The following is a 26,979-nucleotide window of genomic DNA, read 5'->3' on the forward strand; positions in this document are numbered from 1 at the left end:
TCCAGGGAGCCTATCCTCGGGCTTAGATTGAAATGTCCCTCTGGGTTGGTGAGGTTTTGTTTTTTGTGTTTTAACATTATAGTGTGTGTGTGTGTGTGTGTGTGTGTGTGTGTGTGTGTGAGAGAGAGAGAGAGAGAGAGAGAGAGAGAGATTGATTCCTTGGTGAAATTCGTGGTGTGGGCAAATACAGGACAGAAATTACTAAGAATGCTCTGACAGTTTGGTGGTGGTAGTTCTGTTGATTTATAATTATCAACAACTAAAGAACATTTGTGCTTTTTGAATCTTATGGACCATAAAAAAAAACAAAACAAAACCAATCTAACAAACAAAACGTGTTTTGATTGCTGAGCTATATAGTGTATGTGTCAAAACTGTATCTGTCTGACGTGACGGTGGTTTTGTTTTTTGTTTGTCATTCACAATTTCATTCAGAGCCCATTTTGACTCTGCCAAGCCCACCTCTTCTGAGACAGACTGCAATGACAACGTGCCTTCCCATAAGACGCCTGCTTCCTCCCAGAGCAAACACGGCATGAATGGCTTCCTCCAGCAGCAGATGGTGTATGACTGCCCGCCCTCCCGGGTTCCACCTGTCTCTGGGGAGTCCAGCCTCTACAACCTGCCCAGGAGCTATTCCCATGATGTGCTGCCAAAGGAATCTCCCTCAAGTACTGAGGCAGATGGAGAGCTTTATGTTTTTAATACCCCATCTGGGACTTCGAGTGTAGAAAGTCAGATGAGACATGTATCTATTAGTTACGACATTCCACCAACACCTGGCAACACTTACCAGGTTCCACGGACATTTGCAGAAGGCACGTTGGGACAGTCATCAAAGCTGGACCCCATTCCTGATATCCCCCCACCTCGGCCACCAAAACCGCATCCAGTTCATGACCGGTCTCCTGTGGAAACGTGTGGAGTCCCACGCACGGCCTCGGACGCTGACAGCAGTTACTCCATCCCTACAGCAGGCATGCCGCCCTCCCGGAGTAATACCATTTCCACCGTGGATTTGAACAAGTTGCGGAAAGGTAAAGCTCTGGCAGGTTCTGCTCTTTTAGGGGTCAGTGATAGAAAGCCTGTTTCTACATGGCTGTTTCTACATGGCTTTTCTGCACAAGCATAAGGGCTCATAGGCCTAGCCTTAGACCCTAGTGTTCTCATGTTTGTGATCCTAGCAATATGTTTGGGACAGAGATGGGAGGATTGCTGTCACTTGTGGGCTGCCAGCCTCCCTCCAGAGTCAGAGAAAGATTCTGTCTCGGGAGAATCAGGCAAAGTGTTATTCAAGAGGACACCCAACATCCTCCTCTGGTCTCCACTCACAGTAAAAGCACACAAGCAAGTGAACCCACGTGCACATACATCACATGCATTCACACATAGGTACACATGCAAGAGAATCCATTTTCTCAGTCATTGCTCTCTTCATAGTATGGTGGTAAAGGTGTTTATCCCTTTCTCTCTGCACCTCTGCAGCTCCTACATGTGTAGCCATGATACCAGTCAGTACGTCCCTGTAGGGTGTATGTGTGTGTTCAGGGGAATGGCAGGTGTTTGTGTGTTTATCTGTCTGTGTATGTCTGTGTATCTGTCTGTGTCTGTATGTGTGTCTTTATGTGGATGTCTGTGTGTTTGTGTCTATGTCTGTGTGTAGGGGTGTCTGTGTATCTGAGTGGATGTCTGGGTCTATGTGTCTGTATCTGTGTGTGTCTGCCTGTGTCCATGTCTATCTGTCTGTCTGCCTGCCTGTCTGCCTATATGCATGCATATCTGCATGCATGCCTGCTCTGTTAGAAGAAAAAGAGCTGGATCATCTAATGCCTGGAAAAGTATGGTCTTAATGGCTTCCTACCTTGTTTCTTGCCCCTTCTAAGCTACTGTAGCGGTAGGGCTGTCTGAGCAGCGTCCTTGCCTGTGTGTATGCCACCATGACTATTTCCGTCATGTCTCCGGTGTCGTCCCCTTCCTTTCTCAGTAGCTTGTACATTTTGTTTTCATAGACGACAATGCTGTTCAAGCCAAGCCCTTGTTGTGCTTTGATTTTTTTTTCTCAGTTTTAGAGCAGTGAGTCTCTCCTATCTCCAGCCTAGCTGACCGTGTACCCTCTCTCTGTCAAGATAAGGTGTGCCTGCCTTACCTCCTAAAGCCTGCAGACTCAAGCTGAAGACCTCGGGAGTGTGGGATTGGTCTAGCTTAATTCTCCAAGATTGTTGGGGTTTTTTACAGTATAAATACCGTGTGTTGAGCATAGTGTCGCCATCTCACCTGCCTTCCCTTTCCTCCACGCTCCCTGTTCCTGTTAGTTTCCTCCATCTCCTAGAGAGTTTTGTCTACTTTCATATTACATATGATTTTACGTATCAATATAAAATCTAGTAACCATAAAATATATTTGTCTTTGAGATTAGCTTAATTCTCTTAATGTAATTATCTCATGTTCCACCTCCTAGCAAGTGACATGACTTCATTACTTGTTCTGGTTTGCTCTCCACTTTTATCTCTTAGCTTATTATGTGTAGGAGGTCAGAGGACAACGTTCACGAGTTGCTTCTCTCCTTCCACCATGTGGGTCCTGGAGAACAAACTCAGGCCATCAGACTTAGCAGCAAGTGCCTTTTTATTTGCTGAGCCATCTGGCCAGCCCAAATTCATCCTCCTTTAAGGAGGAAAAGAATCTCATTGGGTAGAGGTACCACACTCTCCTTACTCAGTCTTCTGCTGTTGGACACTCTGTTGGCTGCTCTATAGCTTAGCTATTGTGAGTAGTGCTGCGTAAAGACTGATGTGCAGGTCTCTGTGATCTGCCGCTCTGAAATACTCAGGATGGTCCATGGTTAGGTAGCATGGTAGGTGCGGTTTTACTTACTTACTTTTAAAGGAAGCTTCCATAATAGTTGGTTTAGTTTATATTCCCACCAGCAATGTTTGAAGGACCTCTTTTGTCCTTGTCCTTGCCAGCACTTGTTAGGTTTTTGTTGTTGTTGTTTTGTGTGAGTGTGTGGGGGTTGGGGGGTTGGTATGGTTGGGTTTTTTGTTTGTTTTTGTTTAATGACCAACATTCTGACTGGGGTAAGGAGATATCTCTTTGATTTGCATTTCTCTGACAGCTATTGAGGTTAAACCATCTGTGTGTGTGTGTGTGTGTGTGTGTGTGTGTGTGTGTGTGTTACTCCTTTAGTTAACTCATTTACTAACTAGGTAGCTTTCTTATTTAGTGTTTTAGTTCATTCTTGCTATCAGCACCATGCTGGCAAAAAATTCTCTCCCCACTCTGTAAGCTGTCGTTACTTGATCCCACCATGGTCATTTGTAATTTCATGAGACCTTGTTTGTCCATTGTTGGTTCCACGTGCTGGGTAGCTGAGGTCTGGGTGAGAGCATCCTTGGCCAGTGCGCACACAGGACTGTTGTCCCATCTTTCTTCTCCAGCCACTTCTGAGTTTCAGGTTGCATCCCTCTGTAAGGTCTTTGAGCCACTTGGAGTTGGTTTCTCGGGATGAGTTCCTGGGATCTAGTTTCACTGTTACACAGATAGATACCAGTTTCCCACTACTACCCGTTGAAGAGGCCGTGTTTTCTCCAGTGTGTATTTTTGGCAACTTTGTTTTTAAAAAAAATTATCAGGTATTAAGGGCATATGCCCTAAAATCTATGTGTTAGCATTTCTGTATCTTGTGGTAGAGTTTCTTTTCTAATGGTTTGAAAAAAGACAGTTAATATACAATAAAAAATATTTTCTTTGGTGTATGCTCAGCCCTCTAATACCTATGTGAAATTGTTTGCCCCTTCTTTCCTCCCTCCCTGTCCTTCTCCCTCCCCATCCCTTCCTTTCAGCCTGCCACAGAATCTCGTGTAGCCCTCTCTCACTATGTACCTGAGGATAACCTTGAACTTCACACACACACACACACACACACACACACACACACTGTCCTCCATTGATGGGATTTCAAAGAGGCTAAATAACCTTGATATAAATTAGTGGGTCAAAATGGATATCATTTCTTTTCTCCATCTTTAGATAACCCTTCTCCAGCCAGGCTTGGACATTCGGTTGCTGGCATAGTCAGATCATGGCATTGGTAAACATATAGGTGTGTGGTTAACGTGCCCTGCTTGATGAGTGTCCTTTCAGGGTTGACAGATGTGTGTGCATGGACAAGTGTGAAGAGAGCACCTGTGAGCTGGCACCACAGGAATATAAGCTGACAGATTTTTCTTACTTCCAGATGTTAGTTCTCAAGATTGCTATGATATTCCACGGACCTTTCCAAGCGATAGATCTAGTTCCCTGGAGGGCTTCCATAACCAGTATGTAAGTATCACTGACCACTGATCTTGGCATTTTCTGACTCTTTAGACTTAGTGCCCCAGACTCTAAATGCTCCCATGAAATGAAAGTAACTATAGGTTCTGTAGGAACAGGCGAAATACTTGTGTGTGACAGTGGCTTTGCTTATTAAGAAAAATGTATGTGTCTTTTAGAAAATCAAGAATGTGTTGGCAGTGGGAGGCATCTCGGGCGAAGAACTGGACGAGAACTATGTCCCCATGAACCCCAACTCGCCACCACGACAACATTCCAGCAGTTTTGCAGAGCCAATTCAGGAGCCAAACTACGTGCCAATGACCCCCGGGACCTTTGATTTTTCTGCATTTGGGATGCAGGTCCCTCCTCCTGCTCATATGGGCTTCAGGTCCAGCCCGAAGACCCCTCCCAGGAGACCAGTTCCTGTTGCTGACTGTGAACCACCCCCGGTGGATAGGAACCTTAAACCAGACCGGAAAGGTAAGGGGGTGTGGCCAGTATCCGGTAAGGTAGGATGTGCTGTTAGGGCTGCATTTAACAGCACCTAAACACAAACTGCGTGGGACTAACTGAAGCACCTGCGTCCTTACCTTAGGTCAGAAATCCTGCTCTTTGTAAACGACTATGTTGATGCCCAGGCGGGATTTCCAGGCCTCCTCAGACCTACAGGTCTGAGGTTAGTTAGGTCTGTAAGTTAGCTTACAAACTAAGAGTGCCCAGAACATTGGCAGCGGCAGGCAAGCACTAGGAGAATCTGGAATGTTCTTCCCAGAGGATATAGGTGGAGCTCCTGACCCTTGCCTGACTATCCCTTCCGCTGATGCATGACCCTCACACAGGTCAAGAGAGACCTGAAATCTCAGGTTGTATGTGTGTCGGTGTCTTGATTGTTTTGTTGTTGTTAATTTCTACCAGCTGTTTTGCTTGTGTAAGGCATAGCAAACCAAGCCTAACACTAGATATGGCCTTTCTTTGCTATTTTGTATATTATCAAATTAGATTCCAGATAATAATGCACTTGATGTAGTTATTTAAGAACAGTGAAAATGTCTATCTATGTAACCTTTCTCTTTCCCCACATCATGACTTTAAAAAAAAGAAAAAACTTGCCTTGGGCCTTGGCTCCAGGCTAAGTGGAAGCTTCTGTGGCTCCTCTTCCAGACGATGGAAGGAAAGGTGACCTCTGAAGCAGGGGAGCTTGTGAGGCCTGGTCCTGTTTGTCAAAGGAAGCTTTCAGATACTTTGGTAATGTCTTCTCAAGTTTGAAAAACTTAGGTTCAAGCCAGGCATGGTGGTCCGAGCTTTTCATTCCAGTGTCTGGGGTATAGAGGTAGGTAAATTCCTGTGATTCAAGGCCAGCCTGGTCTACATAGTTCTGGGTCAGCCAGAGCTGCACCTGTCTCAAAAACAACCCAAACCAAATTTGAGCTTAAACACAACACACTGTGCTCATCACACCATTAGTGTGTGGCCTAATCTTGATAGCCAACTAAAGTTAGAGTTGTGGGATAGACTGATAGGTTTCTGGCTTCTTGCAGAAGGTCATTTGGAAAGCCACATGTCACTTACAGCTTTTTCAGGACATGTAATGTTATGCAAACTTCTTATTAACCTGGGCTTAAATCATTAATACCAATTATGTTGTAGTTGTGGGAGACTCGGACTTCTTCAAACTAAAGGGTTTGGTTTTATTCTTACATAAGAAAGGATGTATTTGTCCTGTACTCGTGGTAATATGTGATCTCTGCCCTGTGCGCTTATCTTGTGGGGCAAGAAAGTTCCTATCTGCATCTTCTCTGTCCACTCCCTTTCTCCCTTCCCTCCCTGTGCTCTCTCCTTGACTGTGTTCTGCTTTCTGCACCCTTTGGCCTGCAGCACTTCTCTGTGGCCTCGGTCCCCCTGCCTGGATCCCTCCTTGTCCCTTGACCTGTCATCTGCCTCTAAGGCTCCCTCCGACATTTTCAGGCTTCAGATTCTTAGAGATGTCTTGAGTTCCGGGTTACCCCTTCACACAGTCGGCTGGCTGCTGCTGGGGCAGATGCCCACCTTTGGTCTCATACAGCTGAGAACGGTCCCGTGTGGTAGACTCCCTGGCAGCCATGCTTCATGGCCACCATCTGGAGTTGTCTTAGAAAGGGTGTCAGTGCCACAGGCTTCCTGTCCCTTTCGTTTGTCTCTAACTCAATTAGGAATCTCACTAATTGTCTTCTTTTTTCTTTCTTTCTTTTTTCTTTCTTTCTTTCTTTCTTTCTTTCTTTCTTTCTTTCTTTCTTTCTTTCTTTCTTTCTTTCTTTTTTCTTTCTTCCTTTCCTTCTTCCTTCCGTCTGTCCGTCCTTTCTTCCTTCCTTCTTTCTTCCTTCCTTTTCTTTTCTCTTCTCTTCTCTTCTCTTTTCTTTTCTTTCTTTTTTTTGAGACAGGGTTTCTCTGTGTAGCCCTGGCTGTCTTGGAACTCACTCTGTAGACCAGGCTGGCCTCGAACTCAGAAATCTGTCTGCCTCTGCCTCCCAAGTGCTGGGATTAAAGGTGTGCGCCACCACTGCCCGGCAATAGTTAGGTTCTTAAAAACAGTAAGCTCTTTTAAAAATCCATGTTTTAAAGGGGGTGGACAAATCAGAATCACCAAGGATCTGATAACAGAGTTCAGAGTCCTAACTCTTTGGGGTCTCATTGTATTGGACTTGTTAAATGCTTAGCTATCTAGGAAATGATTTTGTTTTACTGTATTTTTTCTAGGATCAAATTAGCAAAGCAGAAAGTTCCTATCTACATTTCCTTAAGTTTATCTTATTAACTAATTTTTAAAAGATTTTTTTTTAAATTTATATTCACCTATGTGCCTAGTGATTGAGGAAACCCAAAGAGGGCATCGGATCCACTGGATTGGAGTTACAGACAGTTGCGAGCTACCATGTTGGTGCTGGGAATCACTCCCAATCCTCCACAAGACAGCCCATGCTCTGACCCACTGACCCACTGACCCACCTCTCTGCCTCCCTTCACTAAGTTCTCATAAGCAGGAGTTAATGTTTAATTCCTAAGTCAGACTGGGATACACTTGTTAGAGCTTAAAGGAAGTAAGTATGGAATATGTTCCTACAGCATAGCCTTACCAGCCTGGGACAGTTTCCCCTGTGTGATGCTGACCATTATTACAGTATTGTATTCCTCTTCACACAGTTAAAACAAGTACAAATGATTTTCTTTCACAACCCTGCCTCAAGTCACCTGCTGATATTAGCCAAGGTAGTAACCCTGTGAGTTACTTTTTTCCACCTTAGTTTTGGGATGCCCGTTAGAAATAGTTCTGCAACTTTAGAAGAGTATGCCTGCATTATTAGAAGCCAATTCAGAAAGTTCTAGGGTAGCATTGAGTCTGTGTAGGCATTACCTGTCAGGAGACCATTAGTATGCAGGGCTTTCCAAAAAGGTTTGCACCTGTGTATTTGAAATGGGACTCTCATGGCGACTTTGACTATATTCAAATGGAACACTTCTAAAATTGCTTCAGTATAAATGAGAGTTGTTTATCAGAAGCTAAGGGCTTACCCTCAGTAAATCCCCTTTGGTAGGCATAGAGTCTAACCCCAAGGAAAGATGGGGTCGCTTGCCTGGGAAAACTCATCGCCTAGGTTTGGCAGAGGAGGTGGGAAGGGAAACACACATGCGTGAGTGCCCAAGCTGACAGCTGGATAGCTTTTGGCACTCTGAGGGCAGCTCTCCTAAGGCAAGCCTGATGAAGGGGAGCAGGGAAGGGCTGGCGCAAGGGAGAGGAGGCAGAGTTAGGGTGCCGGAGCTCCGGACTATAAATGGCAGGAAGATCTTTCCCAACAGGGAGATTGCTCAGAGTCATGGGTGGGTGGGCACCACCAAGACAGTAGGAGAGTACAGGAAAGGAAGAAGAATCCCAAGGGGGGTTCATCCCACGGGGACACCCTCATCCAGGCTAACGAGGTTCCGCTTTATTCTAAGCACTCTGGTGAAAGAACTTTCTGCAGTCAATGACAATCAGATGGCACTAGATGTTTCATTCTGATTTAAAATAATAAAATGATTATATTTTTGCTATAAAATGATACAAAAATCATATTTATTTATCATCTCCCCTAGTGAGAACTTTTCCCAGTTTCCCAAACCCAGACCTTCTTGGTTGTTGGTTGGATAGTGGGGCTGTAATGAGGTTCTTCAGCCTGGAGATCATTATTGAGAAGGTTGTTTTCTTCAGGACACATGAGGAATTGGAATAAAACTAACAAAGAGTTATCCTAATTGTGAAGGCACTATCTGTGGAACACTTTAAGTGCACTTGGGAAGACTTGTTATGCACAGCATGACCTTGGTAGGGGTTCCAGGCAGGAGTAAACACATGGACATAAGAAGGCAAAACCTCCGCCTGGACTCAAAGGTTCCAGTTCTGTTAGTGCCATCACCGTCCTGGGACTCTGCATAGCCTCACTTCTCAGAGACCACTTTGAATATTTATTCTGGTCATACTTTCTTTTGAAAGCTTGGATAGGGTTGAATGAATTCAGACAATACCTGACCATCAGAAGTCCTTGGCATGGGGCTGGAGAGATGGCTCAGTGACAGAAGGCTCACTGCACTGGTTAAGAGCACTCGCTGCTCTTCCAGAGGTCCTGAGTTCAATTCCCAGCAACCACATGATGGCTCACAACCATCTGTAATTGGATCTGATGGCCTCTTCTGGTGTGTCTGAAGATAGCTACAGTGTGCTCATAAAATAAATCATTCTTAAAAAAAAAAAAGTCCTCGACATGTGTAAGGGCCGTGGTGTTTATCAAGCCAGTCTTAAAAAATGTAACTTAGCAGGCTTTATATAGCGAGGACAGACATGCTTTCAGGAAGCCATAGTGGGTTGATAATTCTGAGAAAGAGCAGGGACAGTCTGGCCAATGGCACGTATACTTCCTGAGAAGAACGTGAGGAGAATGGCATCTGTATGTAGCGCCTCTCACGACACCAGCCGCTCCACCAAGGCCCCCATATTGTCTGCCAAAACCAGCTCATGTCTGGTATATTCATTGAAATTAACTGGATATTCCGTTGTGCTGTCTTACACAGCAGGACCACTGGTGCATCTTGGGGGTCTTCTGTCTTTCAGTTTGAATTTCTTCTCCTAATTAGAGAAGACTAAAGCAACATTGACCTTTGAGTTCTCACCGGTCCCTGCCAAGATCGCTTCCTCAGGCAAGGACTGACTGACCTCCACGCTTAAACACGCTTACACCTATACACAAACACACACACACACACACACACACACACACACACACACACACAGAGAGAGAGAGAGAGAGAGAGAGAGAGAGAGAGAGAGAGAGAGAGAGCGCTTCCTTCACAAATAGTAAACTTGTTCTTATTTTTCTTCCTCAGAAGTGTAGATTTTGTTTTGTTTGACCACATTAAGATTTAATAAAATAAACTTAAGGAAACGTAGATAGGAACTTTCTGCTTTGCTAATTTGATCCTAGAAAAAATACAGTAAAACAAAATCATTTCCTAGATAGCTAAGCATTTAACAAGTCCAATACAATGAGACCCCAAAGAGTTAGGACTCTGAACTCTGTTATCAGATCCTTGGTGATTCTGATTTGTCCACCCCCTTTAAAACATGGATTTTTAAAAGAGCTTACTGTTTTTAAGAACCTAACTATTGCCGGGCAGTGGTGGCGCACGCCTTTAATCCCAGCACTTGGGAGGCAGAGGCAGACAGATTTCTGAGTTCGAGGCCAGCCTGGTCTACAGAGTGAGTTCCAGGACAGCCAGGGCTACACAGAGAAACCCTGTCTCAAAAAATCAAAAACAAACAAACAAACAAAAAACCTAACTATGTTTTGTTTGTTTGTTTTTTGAGACACGGTTCCTTGATTTAGCCCTGGCTGTCCTGGAACTCTCTCTGTAGACCAGTCTGGCTTCATACTCAGAGATCTGCCTGCCTCTGCCTCCCAAGTGCTGGGATCAAAAGCTGCGCCACCACTGCCCGGCAAGCCTCACTATTTTTCCTACATGACGTCATTCTGCTCAGGGGCTCTCAGGGCTGTGCTCACAAAGGCTCTCATCCCCGGGATGACCCGCTCCTTCTAGTTTAATGCCTCTCAGTTAAAAGTTCTTTCTTCATTGACATGTTCAGACTAGATGCAGCTGCTCAGAGGAGCCAGGCTCTTTCCATGCCATCCTGAGGACTGAACCTCAGGCCCCCTGTGCTGGCCCTGCTGGGGCAGCTGGTGTGGACATGTGGTACATTAAGCACTGGACAGCAATTGCAAGCAGTGGGAATATGGCGCTATAGAAATGTGAGCAAACACAGCAAGAGACCAGCCATTGCCTAACTCCAAACACAGATAAGATTGGGAGCTATAGCCTGGCATGGTGGCTCATGACTTTAATTAATCCTAAGTAAGAGGCAGAGGCAGGCGGATCTTTGAGTTCCAGGGCAGCCAGGCCTGTGTAGGGAGACCCTGTCTCAACAAACCAACAAAACGATTTGGAGAATACTAAGGAGAAAGAGACAGGAGAAATGTAAAGCCATCGTGGGCCCCCCTGAAAAAGTATGTAGGCGAGGCAATCGGTAAACAGTAAGCCGAGGATAACCTCGGAACTGAGCTGCAGAGGACCAGCCCTGTGGAAGCTCCCCGAGGCAGCCAAAGGAAGCCCTCCTGCCCCGCCCCTAAGCCTTCATTGCCCCGTTGTGTGACAGACAGGTTAGAAGAAATGCTAACGTGGCACATGCTCTACCTTCTTTCCTCAAGTAAGGAAAACCAGGCAGCCGCTTGTCCCACAGCCGACCCTCTCGCCCGTGCCTGTCCCGCCACAGCCATTCCCTCCGTTCTGTTGCCCCCAGCATGCATCGTGGCCAGCGAGACTGGATGGCTTTTGCTGACGAGGGGTTTTGGGTTTTTTTTTTTTTTTTTTTTGATTGTTTGTTTTGGGTTTTTATGCTTTTAATATGTCACATTTCTGCACATGGCTCTGTTTCTTTTACTGTTTGTGTAAGAGAATCCATTTTCCAATTAAGAAATAACATTTTTAATAAGAGAGTCTTCTTTTTACCAATTAGGTCAGAGTCCTAAAATTTTAAGACCCAAACCCCATGGTTTAGAGCGAACTGATTCACAAACCATAGGTGACTTTGCTACAAGAAGAAAGGGTATGTACCTGTGTGGGGCACTGGGATTTTATTTATTTTTATGTTTTTTTTTATTCTTCAAGTGAAAAGAAAGAGAGCTTAAGTGGGGCTGCCGTTGGCAGCCGCCCCTGTGTGACAGTCCTGAGAGGGCGCATCTGAAGTGCGCAGTGGCACTGCGCATGCGTGCGTGCGCATTATCCGGTTATCCGATAGTGATAGCGTGTGCTCTGCGGCCCGGCCCGGCTCCCTCCGCACCCCCTTACCTTTTAGGCAGCAGCGTATTGTTTCGCTTCTACTTGCGGTTGCTGTGAGCCCAGATTGTCTCCTGTTTTTGTATATGTATATGTATATGTTGTTTTCTGTTGTGAAATAGAATAAGAAATAATTTCAGTGTTTTTACTGTGGCATGGCTTAGAAAATGACAGCTAAATTCTTATTCACCTTTTTAAGTTTTTTAGAAAAAAGGGAACATGAAGGAAAAAAATCACCTTTATTCAGCCTAGGTAGGATCCTGTATGTGTCTGTTTTAAGGATATAGATGGGAAAGTCAGATTCAGTAACTATCTCCATTATGCTTGACTGTGAGCCTGTATGATCTGCAGCTTTGTACTCTGTGCTCTTGTGGTATTGATAAGATAATTGATTAAGATTATATATTTTGAACTCAAAGTAAGAAAACCTGGGAGGTTTTGTTTGTTTTGCTCTGATTCTTTTGGCTTAGGGTGTAGCAAAGTTTCTAGTCCTTTCAATACATCACTTTACATGTGAAAAACTTTACTGAGGCTTCAATAGTGGGGAATGTGTTTTACACAGATGATTTAAATCATAAAACTATGAAATCATAAAACTATGCTTTAAAGCAGCAAATCTTTACATTCTCATTTAATTTATATTTACAAGTAGAGGTTGGACCTTGAGATGGGTCAAGCAGCACCGTTGTGTTGAAGCCATGATTGGTAGGAGCAGTAGTAGAGGTTAGACCTTGAACTGGGTCAAGCAGCACCATTATCTTAACCTGTTGTTGCTGAGTGTTAGGCTTTGTTGGGTAGACCTTGTTCTCTGTGTAAGACAGTGTCTGCCTACCACGTGTGGATTGCAACCTGAGAGGCTGTGTCTGTTTTGTGGAGTTCCAGGCGCTCACACCTTCCTTCCCTTTCTTTTCAGCCAAGCCGGCTCCGTTAGAAATAAAGCCTCTGTCAGAATGGGAGGAGCTGCAAGCCCCAGTCAGGTCTCCCATCACCAGGAGCTTCGCTCGCGAGTGAGTGTTCCCTGAAAACACAGTTGGAATAGCAAGACAATGAAGATTGTGTGCTGCAAGAGAAATGGGTTGAAAAGGAGTCTCCAGAAGCCCCAAAATCAAGAGTATTCATCTGTCATAATAGAAATGTCTGATATGTAACTGTAAATTAGTGAATATTCTAGAAAGAATATGTTCGCCCTTACTTTTATATGGGGTGATTTGGCACCTGTTCCCTGGGGTTCACGATGTCACTTTCTCTAGCTCCTCTAGGTTTCCCATGTCCCCTCGGCCTGATTCTGTGCACAGCACGACCTCGAGCAGTGACTCTCACGACAGCGAAGAGAACTACGTGCCCATGAACCCGAATCTGTCCGGCGAAGATCCGGTATGTGCAGGCCTCATTCCTGTCTCCACCTGAGCTGCCCTCTGAAACCCTCTGAACAGTTCAACTTAACATGTTCTTAGTGTCCGTACACATCTTTCTTCATATACTTGAAAAACCAAGGAAAGACCCTTTTAAAGTAATGCTTTCTTAAGTACTGTCAAAGTCTAATACCAGCCATGGTCAAATTGTTCTGTTTGTACAGAACATTGTAAATCAGTGAAACACGTGAAGGTTTTTGTTACAGCTTTCCGTAGCTGTAACAACTTTCTGAGACAATCAGCTTATAAAGAGAGATGGTTTATTTGACTTGGAGTGTTAGGAGTATTTGTGACTGTTCCATTTTGTCGCTTTGGGCCTGTGGTGGCACGTGGCTGTGGCTAGTGGCACAGCAAAGCTACTGGCCTTGTGACTGTAGAGAGGTGAGAAAAGCAGCCCACGTCCCACGCCCTCTTCAGGACATGACTCCAGTGGCATAACTGAAGGCCCCAGCTCTTGAAGAATTCCCTGTAGCTCAGGAGTGTCATTTTGCTATCAAGCCCTCCCGTGAAGCCTCTGAAGGACATTTCACATCCATTCTCGTGGGTTTACAGTCGTTTCCCAGCTAAAAATCATTATTATACTCTCTGTTTTTAATATTTGTCAAGAAGCTACACTCACAGTGTTTTGCAATGAAATCCTCCAGGCTCAGGTTATGCCAGGCTTCCGGAGGAATTGTCATATGCAGAAGAACTCTGATAATCTTCCAGTTAAGCAAAGGGGAACACTAGAAAGACATTACCTTCAGAGGTCAAACTGAGGAAGCGAGATTAAGACTTTTGCGTCCCTTCTGACAGGTGATGAATTCTCAAAATTCCAAATAAGCAGAAATGGCCCACACTGGGGCCAGAGAGATGGCCCAGCAGAGAGAGCATGCGCTGCTCTTGAACACTGGAGTTCAGCCCCAGCACTGGTTTCAGCTGGTTTGCATCAGCACCTCTACCCCAGGGCATCTGGTACCTTCTGCAAGTCCCTGCACACTCGTGCACATCCACATACAAGAACATGCATACTTAATTTTTTTAATGACCCAAGTGGACGTAGCTGTGTGCCAGTACACATGAAAAGCTCCCCGACCAGATTCCCCTGCTCTCGGCTGCTAAGACTCGGTGCCCTCACACCCTGTCAGAAGAGAATGGGGTTGTAGAGCGAGGCTCATCAGAGCTCCTCACTCTTGGAACACAGCGTGCTGATGGAATGCCAGGAAATTCACAGGACCTAACATGCTCTTGGATTTATTAAATCGGTGTAAACAAAATTAATAGTCTTAGAAAACTTAGGAGAGATTCATACCACATCTGATTTGTGTATAAAGGTCATGTCACACACCCACCGAGTGAACTCTTAATAGGTGGCCTAAATTTTAGTCATGGTCCAACTCTACTGCCATAACTATTCCTAGGTAGTAACTGAAGCATCACTCAGCTTCCTGTAGTTAAGGATTTTAGAAAACCTAGCACTATTGTTTTTTTGTTTTTCTAGTTGATACACAGAATATATAGAACAAGTCTCTGAATCAGAGTTTCTCTAAAAACTGTGTGGGGAAAACACTGGGTGAAAGGCTGCTCCACTGCAGAGACAGCTGTTCCCCCCGAGCCTGGAGCAAGAGCCGGCAGCCTTCCCTCTAGAAGTTGAGTTTTAGGCCTACTTTAAGACGGAAAAAGAAGTCCGGTTCTGCTGGTAATTAGAGAGTTCAGTCAGGAGTGCTGACCAACTCTCGAGGAACAGCTGGCTGGAATTAACTGTGCCAGGTCCTAGGGGTTTATGCCTCACTTTATGGCTTTATAGACTGTAAAAACTGTCCCAGCCAGGGCAAGGTGGGGCGTGGGTATGTTTGCCATGTTCACCTTTAGACACAGAGTGGTACCCTTACCCCAAGCTGAGAGTGAAGCTGAAAGATGGTGTCCTTCAGAAGACAAAAAGATTGTGATTGCACAATTCAGGGTTCCTTTCTCATAGCCTAGGAAGGGGGGGGGGGTGACAGCCATTTTAATGGGGCATCCAGAAGTTCTGAATTCTTGTGAGCTGTGCCATTGGTCTGAGGTTCTTGCCAAAGTCTGTTTCTGTTTCTCTGCATCAAGCCTGTTCTCACTTGTTAGTGCTGCCCTCTGTCTTCCTGGTTCTGTTACGTGATTCGACTGAGTTTTGTCATATGTTTCTGTCAGGGGCAGCGGTATCAGACTAAGAGAAAGCAGGGAAGTTACTGCAAAGACCAGAGTCATGATCCACATCCTTTACTTAATATATGCTGAACTCATTCTTTTCTAAATACTGAAAAATTAAATGTGGATCTGTAATTATGTATTAAATTTTTTGTTTTTTTATTGAATATCTTCTTCATTTACATTTTGTATGCTAAAACCTTTCCCCGTTTCCCCTCCCTGAAAACCCCCAACCCCTCCTCCCACCCCCTGCCTCCAAGTATATGCCCCTCCACCCGACCGACTCCTACCTCCACCCCCCCTTGATTTCTCTTTGTTGGGGCATCTATTGAGCCTTCACAAGGCCAAGGACCTCTCCTTCAACTGATGCCCAACAAGGCATTTCTCTGCCACATTTTTGGCTGGAACCATGTGTACACCTTGATTGATGGTTTAGTCCCTGGTAGTCCTGGGGTGTCTGGGTGGCCAACATCGTTGTTCTTCCAATGGGGCTGTAAACCCCTTCAGCTCCTCCAGTCTGCCCTCCAACTCCTCCATTGGGGACCCTACGCTCAGTCCAGTGGTTGGCTGCTAGCATCTGCCTCTGTATCTGTAAGGCAGGGCCTGTCAGGAGACAACCATAACAGGCTCCTTTTGTTAGGTACTTCTTGTCATCCATAATATTGTTGGGATTTGGTGACTGTTTATAGGATGAATCCCCCTAGGACAGTCTCTGGGTGGCCTTTCCTTCAGTCTCTGCTCCCCACTTTGTCTACATAATTGCTTCTGTATTTTGTTCCCTTTCTCAGAGGAACCAAAGCACCCTCACTTCAGTCCTCCTTTTTCTTGAGCTTCCTGTGGTCTGTGAATTGTAACTTGTTTATTTTGAGCTTTTGGGCTAATATCCACTTATCATTGAGTGCATACCATGTGTGTTCTTTATTAAATTTTAATACAATATATTTTGGTCATATTCTTCACCCCCCCCCTTCCCTTTGAAAGCAAGAAGTATGAGGATCCCTTACTATGAAAACGTAACTGAGTATATACACATGTGGTTTTCTTTTGTTTTGCTTTGTTTTGAGATATGATGTTGCAGTTGTAGCCCAGGACAGTCTTGAATTTGTAACTCTTCATCAGCTTTCTGAGTACCGGAATTACAAGTGTGCCTTCACACTCCGACCTGCGTGGTTTTAAGAATGTTTGTCAGAGCTTTTGCAGCCATCTGTGACTTGATGTCTAAGACTTTTTTATTCTTTTCATAACTGTGTGTGTGTGTGTGTGTGCATCTTGATTAGGGTTTCTGTTGCTGTTAAGAGACACTATGACCATGGCAACTCTTATAAAGGAAAACATTCAATTGAGGCTGGCTTTAGTTCAGAGATTTAGTCCATTATCATCGTGGTGGGAAGCATGACAGCATCCAGGCAGGTATGGTGGCTGAGAAAGAGATGGGCATTTGCTTCTGAATGGGCCGGCAGCAGAAGTGAATGTCTGAGCCAGAGGCCGACTTGAGCTTCCTTCTGAGACCTGAAGGAGACCTCAAGTGACTCACCTATTCCAACAAGGACACATCTCCTAATGGTGCCACTCTCTATGGGCCAATGAGGGGACCATTTTCTTTCAGAGTTTCTCTCACAGTTTGTGTCTGGGAAGAGTTACCTGTGGGAGCATGATTGCTTGAGCAAAGGACACTTGCTACACCACTGGGCTCTAGGGCTGCCTGCTGCTGCAGCCACTAACTGCCAGGCTCTCCTCAGGCTGGGTGTTAGTCTAACCAAATTCAACTTCAACCATCTGTGGGCAATGTAGGGATCCTCCCCATCCCCCACAGAAAAGACGCGTGGGCAGGAGAGGAGGATGTCTCCCAAAGTCTACCCACTGTTCCCCATTCTGTTTTCAGAATCTCTTTGCCAGCAATAGCCTTGATGGAGCGAGCAGCCCTATGATCAAACCCAAGGGAGATAAGCAAGTTGAATACCTAGATTTAGACCTGGATTCTGGGAAGTCCACGCCACCGCGGAAGGTAAGCAAGCCTGTGTTCTCTAGGTCGTTCAAGCATACTGTGAAGAACCATGATCTTTGGGAAAGGTTGGGGGCCTGATTATTTAAACTTAGTGACTGTTATTTCCTAAGTCACAAGCGACAGAATCATGAAGTTTGATAGATTTGTTTCTCTCTTTGTAGACGTTGGTCAGTTGTATAGTTTCTGCCCGGCATGGTCAGTGCTTTTGCTGTCTTTTGAATAAAGAAAATATGGCCTGGCTGAGTGGGGTGGCCACACCTTTAATCCCAGCATTAGGGAGGCAGGGGCAGGCAGATCTCTGAGTTTGAGGGCAACCTGGTCTACAGAGTGAGTTCCAGGACAGCCAGGGCTACACAGAGATTATCTGTAAAACGGAGGAAAAGGAAGACATGGCTCATGCTCCAGTTATATGCTGCTTTGTCTTAAATTTTAATTTCTATTAAACCTGCCAGTCACACAGTGTCATCATAATGCTTTGATTTTGGTGGGTTTTTTAATGTTTAACCTTATATGTGAGTATAGGCACATGAGTGCAGTGTACCTCAGAGACTGGAAGAGGGCATTAGCGTCCAGGGGCTGGAGTGACGGGGCATTTGAGTTCCAGGAACCGTTCAGTTCCTCTGTAAGAGCCTCGCACAGTCTTGACCACCCAGCCCGCCTTACATCTTCCTCTGAGTTACTCCCTCACTGATCATTTCCTGGTGGATCTCGGATTTTCAGCAGTAAGCACTTCCTGTTGAAGTCCCTGTAACAAAGGTCTTTTGGTAGTGAATTCTTTTCAGGTTGTGTATAATTGAAGTCTCTTTATTTTAGAAACAGGTTTTGTAGAGATCACAGTTGTTTTTTCTCCTGTGACATAATTTGATAATTTTCAATATAATTTGAATTTTGAAAATTAAGTTTGAAAAAAATTGAAAGACTTGCTTACAGAAGATGTCATTATTTGTACGGAGAAAAGCTCACTGCAGTCATGTTAATGTGATGTGATCTTCCACCAGAATAAGAAAGGCTGTTTGTCATGTTGGAAAAGGCAGTGTCATACTGTCAGGGTGGTTGAGCTACTGAGATAAGGTCTTGACTGGGCCTCTGTACCACATGGGGACCCTCTGTCACTCTCAAGTCTCTTGTTCTGTCAGTGTACCCTTTGTACACTTCCTTTCTGTTTTCTGGCTGCTTTTCAGCTATTTCCTGCTGGATTTACAGTTTTATGAAAGTGTGTATAGACGTAAATCTCTTTTTACTAATCTGAATGGAAGTTGTGCTATTCATACACATGCATACCTGTATAAACACATGCACACACTCATACTTTCACACATATACACATACATGCACATGTGCACACATCAACGCACATGCTACAACTTTACACATTGCTTCTCTTCTCTTTATTACCTTTTTTATTACCTGGCAATTACACATACAGTACACCTACTCTTCATCTTTGTATTTTTCTGTTCTGTGATCTATGTTCTATGTATCTGTTGAATTTTGGATAGTTTTTAGCTCTATCACCAGATTTCCTAATTCTCCTTTCTTTTTGTTGAAGTTTTTTGGTTTTGTTTTTGTTGTTGTTGTTGTTGTTTTGTGTTTATCTCTGGGATGAAATGCTGCTTGATCCGCCTTCACTGATGTTAATCTCTGTGTTAGTTGTGTGTTTAAGGCCTTGCCTGGCTTATCCTTTAACACTATTCACGCACTTCATAATGCCGATGTGCTCATTTCAGAATCTGAAGTCCTTGGAGGCTAGAATTTGCGCGTACTGTTTCTGTCAGCCCACACTCTTTATGACTTGTCTCCTTGTGTGTTTATACATTTTTATTACAACTTCATCGTTGAACTTGGAGGACTGAATTTCCTCCCAGAGCATCTCTAGTTTCCCCCCTGGAGGCCTGTTGAGATCACTAATCTAGCTCAGTTTATCAGGAGCCTCATTCTCAGCATCCTATCTTCCCTACCTCCTCCCCACCCACCACACTGTGTCCCTGCACATCTTAGAAATGTCCTTGCTATCTGGGAGCCCTAGGCACTGCCCACCCTGCTGGTTAGGTTACTGTGTATCTAGTTGCATGTTAAGAGAAGAGGGGCCCGTTATGGTGGCGCACACACTGGTAGGATTTGCTGAAGGACGCAGAAGCAGGAGGATCACAAGTTCAAAGCCAGCCTGGGCTACACATTTTGGGCTATAGAGATGATTCATCCAGTAAGAGCACTGACTGCTCTTCCAAAGGTCCTGAGTTCAATTCCTAGCAACCACATGGTAACTCTCAAACATCTTTAATGGGATCCAATGCTTTCTTCTGGTGTGTCTGAAGATGAGATACAGTGTATTCATATACATAAATAAATCAGAGAGAGAAGAAAAGAGAAGAGAGAGAAGAGAAGGCAGCTTTGTAGGTTTTTTTTCTGGCAAATAGAACTTCGTCAGAAATACAGGGTTGGTTTTGTTGTTGTTGTTGTTGTTGTTTTAAAGATTTTATCGCTCTCTTCAGACACACCAGAAGAGGGCATCATACCCCATTACAGATAGTTGTGAGCCAATATGGTTGCTGGGAATTGAACTCAGGACGTCTGAAAGAGTCATCAGTGCTCTTAACTCAGCTCTCTCCAGCTCCCAAAAGTAGTTTTCTTGCACAAAGAGTAAAGTGCTGTTTGGTGCTGATCTAGGCCAGAAAAAAAAATCAAACATAAACTAAAGAGTCTGGGCTTCTGTGTGTTTGATGAACTAGCTCTCCTGTGGGTGTCATCTGTGATGGCAGTATTAGCTGAGCTGGAATGGTTCTATATCATTTTAAAATTAAGAGAAAGCAGCGTCAGGCTAGAGAGTGGACAGACAACACCATTAATCTGAGGTAACGCCATTTGTGTGTGTGTGTAATGCCAGGATTGTGTATGTCTACTATCCATCCACTGTTGTTTGTTTGCTTGCTTGTTTTTGAGGCAAGGTTTCATTATGCAACCCTTGCTGACCAGGAACTCTCTACATAGAGGCAGGCCAGCCTTGAACTCTAATGTAGAGATCCACCTACCTACCTCTGCCTCCCAAGCGCTGGCATGAAAGGTGTGCACCCTATTTAGTCTATTTCAAGTCTTGAGTTTCACTCAAAACAGCCCTCAAAATGGCCCCTTGGGGGTATTTCCTCTTGTTTCTAGCAGAAGAACAGTGGCTCTGGCGGCAGCATGGCGGATGAGAGAGTGGATTACGTCGTGGTGGACCAACAGAAGACTCTGGCCCTGAAGAGTACCAGGGAAGCTTGGACGGATGGCAGGCAGTCCACGGAGTCTGAGACACCCACCAAGAATGTGAAGTGAAGACACACTGTCGCCACTGCTGACAGACAAGATCTGAGTGGAAAGAGAGATGCCAAGTGGAGGTGCTTGAGCTCTCTCAGTGGAGCCTTAAGCCAGCAGGGCAGAGAGAAGGACTCTTTCTCTTACATGTTTAAGCAAATTAGGTTGTGAATGGTGCTGTGTGGGGGTGAATTTGTAACGTGTAAATAACCTGGGAAATAGTGTTTTAGTTCACAGAGAAACGTCTGTCCCTAGTTAACACACCTGGAGTATTACTGTACTGATGCACTTTCATTTGAAACCTTGGTTTGGGTCCTCCCGATCTACCTTAACAGAATTTCCTTGGGAGGTCTTCTTGCCTCCTCACACTACTCTGTATAACAATACTAAGTAAACTGAGCTACTTTTAATTCTGGAAATTCCAGTTGAAGCTACAGGGCTAACACCATTAAAACGAGAAGTGGGTTGACAGATCCGCTTTTCCCTTGAAGGTGATAGCCATTAGCTTAAGCTGTAGAGCATAGTTGGACTTGTCCTTCATTGTTTTCCAAAAATTCCGAGGATAATGTATATACCGGGTCAAGACCTAGTTTTCTGACTCAATGTATACTTAGGTTTTAATAGTAGGACTTTGTTATTTTTTTGTTAATTACAGTGTTTTGGGTTCATTGTGTGAAGGTTCTGCTGGGTAGGATCTTGCACCTTTAAAAGACTGCCTCTTAGTTACACTAGAAAGCCCACAAATCATCCACAGCTTGGATTGATGATCTGTTCTCATTCCTGTTCACGTATATTAAATATTATTTGCAAAAGGTAGATTATATGACTGACTAATCAGGTACGTACAGGGCACTGATGTGCTAATACAGTGATTGGGTCAGACGAAGCACTTCAGTTAGGTGTTCATTAATCCTAATCTTGGTTTAGAATTAATGAAACAGTTGGCATTCACTGTCAGCTGCGGCAACATACTGTGATTTTGAATGAATTAGGCAGGAATTCAAGATTACTACTCTTAGAAATGTCTCTCTCTCCCTCTTCCCCTCTCCCCCCCCCCAACTCCGTAGTGCCCTTCTAGGGTTTTCGTTACTTATTATTCTTCTTGGCCTTATATTTAAATCCCTATGCAATTAATGTTTTATATCTGCATTTTAAAAAAAGAAATGTCATTTTAAGTGATTTTTGTATGTAGCAAGCATCTATTGCTTTTGTGAGTAAATGAATTAAGAATTTTGTACTGTGATTTGTACTCACTGCCCCAGTTCCCCGACTGTTGGAGCCTTGCTGCTGTGAAACGCTGTAGTCACTGTAGTCTGACCACCACCCAGGCAGGTCTCGGCGCCCACAGAGGAATGGGGCGAGTCTCTCACTTGTAACGTGACATCGTCTGTGTGGACGCCGACCCTGAATTAGTGTCACTGCAATTACATGTCTGTCTAGGCTTTGCCATGTAACTTGAGAAGCAGCTAGGATGTCCCATTGTTCGCCCAAGTAAGGACAGTGTCTCTGCACTGATCTGAGGCTCACTGGTGGCTTGGGGAGGGGACCAGGAGGACAGAATGTCTGCAGCTGAGGCTCTTGTCTCCCCTGTCAGACCTCTTACCTGTCCTGAGTACACGATGCCCCTGCTTTCTGGCCCACTGGCCACAGTACTGTGCCTAATTTGTGTTCTCCGCTTGCTTTTCCAGTCAGTTCACAAGCTGTGTCCATAACTAGATGAAATGTAGAATAGTAACATTCGATGCCTTTAAATGTGCGCTTCTTTTTAAACAAAAACTAAAACGCAGAACTGCATTTTGAGGTGGATTTTTAAATAAAAAAAGATTGTTTGAGTTTGGTGTGTGAGCTGTGTTACTTTCTTTTAATGTATTTTTTTTTTTTTTTGAGCAAGTAACAAGTGTCAAGAAAACACATACTGGGACCAGAGAGATGGCTCGGTGATGTAAAGCACTGACTGCCCCTAAGAAAAGACTGGATTTCAATTTGAGCATCACCATAGCAGCTCACGAGCACCCACAGTTCTAGTCCCAGGAATCTGACGCCTCTTCTAGGCTCCAGGCACTCGCTGCACACACAGGCACAGACATGCATGCCGGTGAAACATCCATACACAGTTCAAAAACGCCGTTACATATGTGTTCTCTTTACAACAGGACACTAGAGAACCAGAGAGGTGGCCCAATGGTTAGAGCATTTGTTGCTCTTGCCTGAGGACCAGGGTTTAATGCCAAGAACCTATATGGTAGATTACAGCCCCCCATATCTCCAGTTCTAGGGGACCCCAATAAATGCTCTCTTCTGGCTTTTTGCATGGGTAATGAAAGAGAAGGAAAGAGACACGTACCTTGTTCTGTTGCTGGGTGTCTGAATATAATTACCCTGGTAGCCCAGAGATAATCGCAACCTTGAATGTTCTTTAACAAAACTACCAAAGAAAGCCAAAACCCTTGAGATGCACCTGAACTCTCAAGTCATGTGACACAGGTATAAAAGATAGAGGGTGTTATTTGAAAAATGAATGTAGTTTTAGATTTCAGACACAATGATATATATGATTAATCCAGAAGAAAAAAAAAAACTTTCTTTAAAGCTGTCTCTTAGGACATCTTTATAACTTAACTTATGAGAAAGTTTCATTGCTACAAAGAAACACCATGACCATAGCAACTCTTATAAGGGACAACATTTACTTGGGGCAGGTATACAGTTCAGAGGTTTCAATCCATTATCAACAAGGCAGCCTGCAAGCAGACTTGGTACTGGAGGAACTGAGAGTTCTGCCTCTTGATCAGAAGGCAGCTAGTAGGAGACTCTGTTCTGCCCTAGGTGGAGCTTAAGCAGAGGACACCAAAGCCAGCCGCCACCGTGACTCACTTCCTCCAACAAGACCACACCTCCCAATGGCGCCTCTTCCTGTGGGGCAGGCATATTCAAACCACCTTACCTGGTAGACTACTTGCTAAGCATGTGCAACCCTTGGTTTTCTCACCAGCTCTGCATAAATGGGCCACTGGGCATAATAGCACAGACGTTGGCGTGGCACTCAAGGCTGAGGCAGGGACATCAAACGTTCAAGGCCAGCCCACACTACATTGAAACCCTGTCTGAAAACTTTATTTCCTGGGACTCAGTAGTTAAGACCACTGGTTCTTTTTTCCAGAAGACTTGGATTCGAGTCCCAGTGCCTACACAATCAACCCACAGCCATCTGTGACTCCAGTCCTGGGGGGTGGGGAGGGTCCAAGAGCCTCTTCTGACCCTGTGAAGGCTCGGCATGCTGCCACAGACAGACATGCAAGCAAAATACCCACACATATAAAAATAGAGTTTAAATCTCCCTGTCAGGCCTCAAAGCAGTTATGACTATTTTTGTATGCTTTCTCCATACCCTTTCACAAACTGCTTTTGTAGATGGAAGGTGCTCTAATTTGCAAGAATGTTATTATGCTGAATTATCTAAGGCTTGAAGGGTTAGGGATGTAGCTTAGGGGCGGGCCATGAATTTAGCAAGCTGCGTCCATTCCGCAGCTTGAAAACATGAAAAAACAGTTGTATTAGGAAGGCTAATCGCTTACACATATAAGACATATCAAACATTGCATTAATAATTTAACTTATGAGACAGTTACCTGTAGAGCAGACTTTTCCAAGCCTTTTCAGCACCAGACTTTTTAAAATATTTATGTTACTCAAATACTTAGAGCAAAAAAAAAATTATCTTTTTTCATTATGGTGTCATCTAAATTATTTTTTGGAGAACAAGCATATTTAAGTTGTTGACAAAAACTCAAGAACTCACTGGGTGGTGGTGGCGCACACCTGTAATCCCAGCACTCTGGGAGGCAGAGGCAGGCGGATTTCTGAGTTCGAGGCCAGCCTGGTCTACAGAGTGAGTTCCAGGACAGCCAGGGCTATACAGAGAAACCCTGTCTATAAATAAATAAATAAATAAATAAATAAATAAATAAAACAAGAACTCAAGAACTAGTTTGTTTCCAAGCTTAGGGGGTTTTTGTTTTTCTTTTTCTTTTGTTTTTTGGTGTGTGTGCCGTTAAGAAATTTTTTGTTTCTACAAATGTAATTGAAAATGCAAGTTAAAACATGAATATCTTTAAAAAAAAAAAAGATTTATTTATTTATTTAAGTGAGTACACTGTAGCTGTCTTCAGATGCACCAGAAGAGGGCATCAGATCTCATTACGGATGGTTGTGAGCCACCATGTGGTTTCTGGGATTTGAACTCAGGACCTTCGGGAGAGCAGTCAGTGCTCTTAACCGCTGAGCCATCTCTCTAGCCAAAACATGAATATCTTGAGATAGACAGGGTGGCACTCGTCTGCAGTCTCAGCACTAGAAGCTGCAAGCAGGAGACTCGGCAGTTCACTGCTATTTAAAGTATGATAACAAGCACGGCCTGGAGGTCAGCTCGGTGGTTTAGCACTTGATCTTGCAGAGGCCCTGGGATGGGATCCCAGCACCCACATGGTGTCTAACAACCATCCATAGCTCTGGTTCCAGGAAACCTGAGGCCTGATCTCCTCAGACACCAGTCATACAGGTGGTATATGCACATATATGTAGGCAAACCAGATTCACATATAAGTCAATCTTTTTAAAAAACCATATCAAACAACAACAACAAAAATACATATCTCCTACAAATTTCCTAAGACTCTTTAGGGGTAGCTAAAACTACGTAGCAAAGATTATTAAAAAAAAATAAGTGATAGTAAGAGAATTATTTTTCTCTTATTTAATGCTGTCTTGCTTTTATCCCTTATTTTACAAAGCTGTAAGATCTTACAAAGGTTTAAATGTTAAAGCATCATTCTGTATTCAAAAACTAATCAAACAGAAATGAAGCTGTTTAATCCACAGAAGGCACAGTCTATAAGATGCAAAAACTATTTTTTATCTGCATTCTATGCATTCCTACTGTGAGAATGTCAATAGAATTCTATAAAGGGCCAGGCAGTGGTGGCTCACGCCTTTAATCCCAGCACTTGGGAGGCAGAGGCAGGCAGATTTCTGAGTTTGCGGCCAGCCTGGTCTACAGAGTGAGTTCCAGGACAGCCAGGCCTACACAGAGAAACCCTGTCTTGAAAAAAAACAAAAACAAAAATTTTATAAAGATATCTTGAGTGTGTCTCTGTTATACACACACACACACACACACACACACACACACACACACACATATATATATATATGTGAGTATATGTTTGATACTTATGAATATTTACATATATTCATAAATATGTCTGCATATACCATTGTATTCAACCACAGAGTAATTTGATACAGAAATACTCCTATACTTGTGCATTGAAGTCTGGATTTCTTTTTTTGAGAGAATGTCTTGCCGTGTAGCCCTGGCTGGCCTGGAACTCACTTTGTAAGCCAGATCGTCCTCAAACTCACAGAAATCCACCTGCCTCTGCATCTCTGATGCTGGGATTACAGGTACGTGCCACCGTGCTCAGCTTTCCATGTTGTTTAAAGCAAGTGTTTGCTTTTCATTTTTGTTTTGAGGACTTCTCCTCGAAGCAGGATGCACTGTCACTGTCACCCAGGCTAGCCCCTTAGGTGCACCGTCACCCAGGCTAGCCCCTCAGGTGCACCGTCACCCAGGCTAGCCCCTCAGGTGCACCGTCACCCAGGCTAGCCCCTCACACATGCTCGGCCTGCTGCAGCCTCCTGAGGGCTGGGATGTCAAGTGGGCACCACTGCCCTCAGCTTGGTTCATTCTCTGCTACTGGAACGTTGTCTCCTTTCCCACTTTATTTTAGTTATTTTTAGCGTTTTCAAATATTTTGCGGAAATATGCCAGGTGGGAGGAAATATTCCCCTGGGAGAAATAGTTATCTAATGCGGTAGTTTGCATGAGAAAGGCCTGAGAGGTTCATATGTTTGATTCTTGGTTACTATGGAGTAGAAATATGCTGCGGCAGGAGGCTCTTTGAGTTTGAGGCCAGTCTGGTCTACAGAGAAGATCACAGTAAGGACTACACAGAGAAAACCTGTTTTAGAAAATTAAATATATACATACATACATACATACATACATACATACATACATACATGAAAATATATAGATAAATTGCAGAAATATTAACTACTTTACACATGTACACTATGTTATAGACAGTGATCATTGTTCTGTTTATCCTATTTTGATCAAACACATTAAGCTGGCTTAATGAAACACTGAACCCATGTTAGAGGAACATTGAGCTTCTGTTCCTTTCTGTTCTCTTAGTGCCTCTCTGGTTGGTCTTGTCCTCCAATCACTAGTGTAATAATCAGGTCCCCGACACAAGCAGTACATGGGCTAAGTCAACAGAGTATACCAATCAAGAGACATATCCTAGAGTAATGCTGCTGTTTTATATAATTTT

At 44.1% G+C, this 26,979-nt stretch overlaps 1 protein-coding gene across 3 annotated transcripts in view; it reads left to right on the forward strand.

Annotated features, from left to right (window-relative positions):
• Positions 1 to 22,413, forward strand: part of Gab1 (GRB2 associated binding protein 1) — a 111,540-nt gene extending 89,127 nt beyond the window's left edge. The window contains exons 4-11 of one of the 3 annotated variants that reach the window (XM_052166373.1): positions 436 to 1,037; positions 4,239 to 4,324; positions 4,495 to 4,798; positions 11,394 to 11,483; positions 12,627 to 12,720; positions 12,964 to 13,087; positions 17,168 to 17,290; positions 20,444 to 22,413. In XM_052166373.1, the coding sequence (XP_052022333.1) occupies positions 436 to 1,037; positions 4,239 to 4,324; positions 4,495 to 4,798; positions 11,394 to 11,483; positions 12,627 to 12,720; positions 12,964 to 13,087; positions 17,168 to 17,290; positions 20,444 to 20,602 (1,582 nt within the window). In that variant the 3' untranslated portion in view covers positions 20,603 to 22,413. The remainder of the gene's footprint in view (positions 1 to 435; positions 1,038 to 4,238; positions 4,325 to 4,494; positions 4,799 to 11,393; positions 11,484 to 12,626; positions 12,721 to 12,963; positions 13,088 to 17,167; positions 17,291 to 20,443) is intronic. The other 2 variants (XM_052166374.1, XM_052166375.1) reach the window with 2 other exon arrangements.
• Positions 22,414 to 26,979: the final 4,566 nt, after the last annotated feature.

The sequence above is a fragment of the Apodemus sylvaticus genome, chromosome 21 (genome assembly GCF_947179515.1).
Source record: "Apodemus sylvaticus chromosome 21, mApoSyl1.1, whole genome shotgun sequence".
Lineage (NCBI taxonomy): Eukaryota > Metazoa > Chordata > Mammalia > Rodentia > Muridae > Apodemus > Apodemus sylvaticus.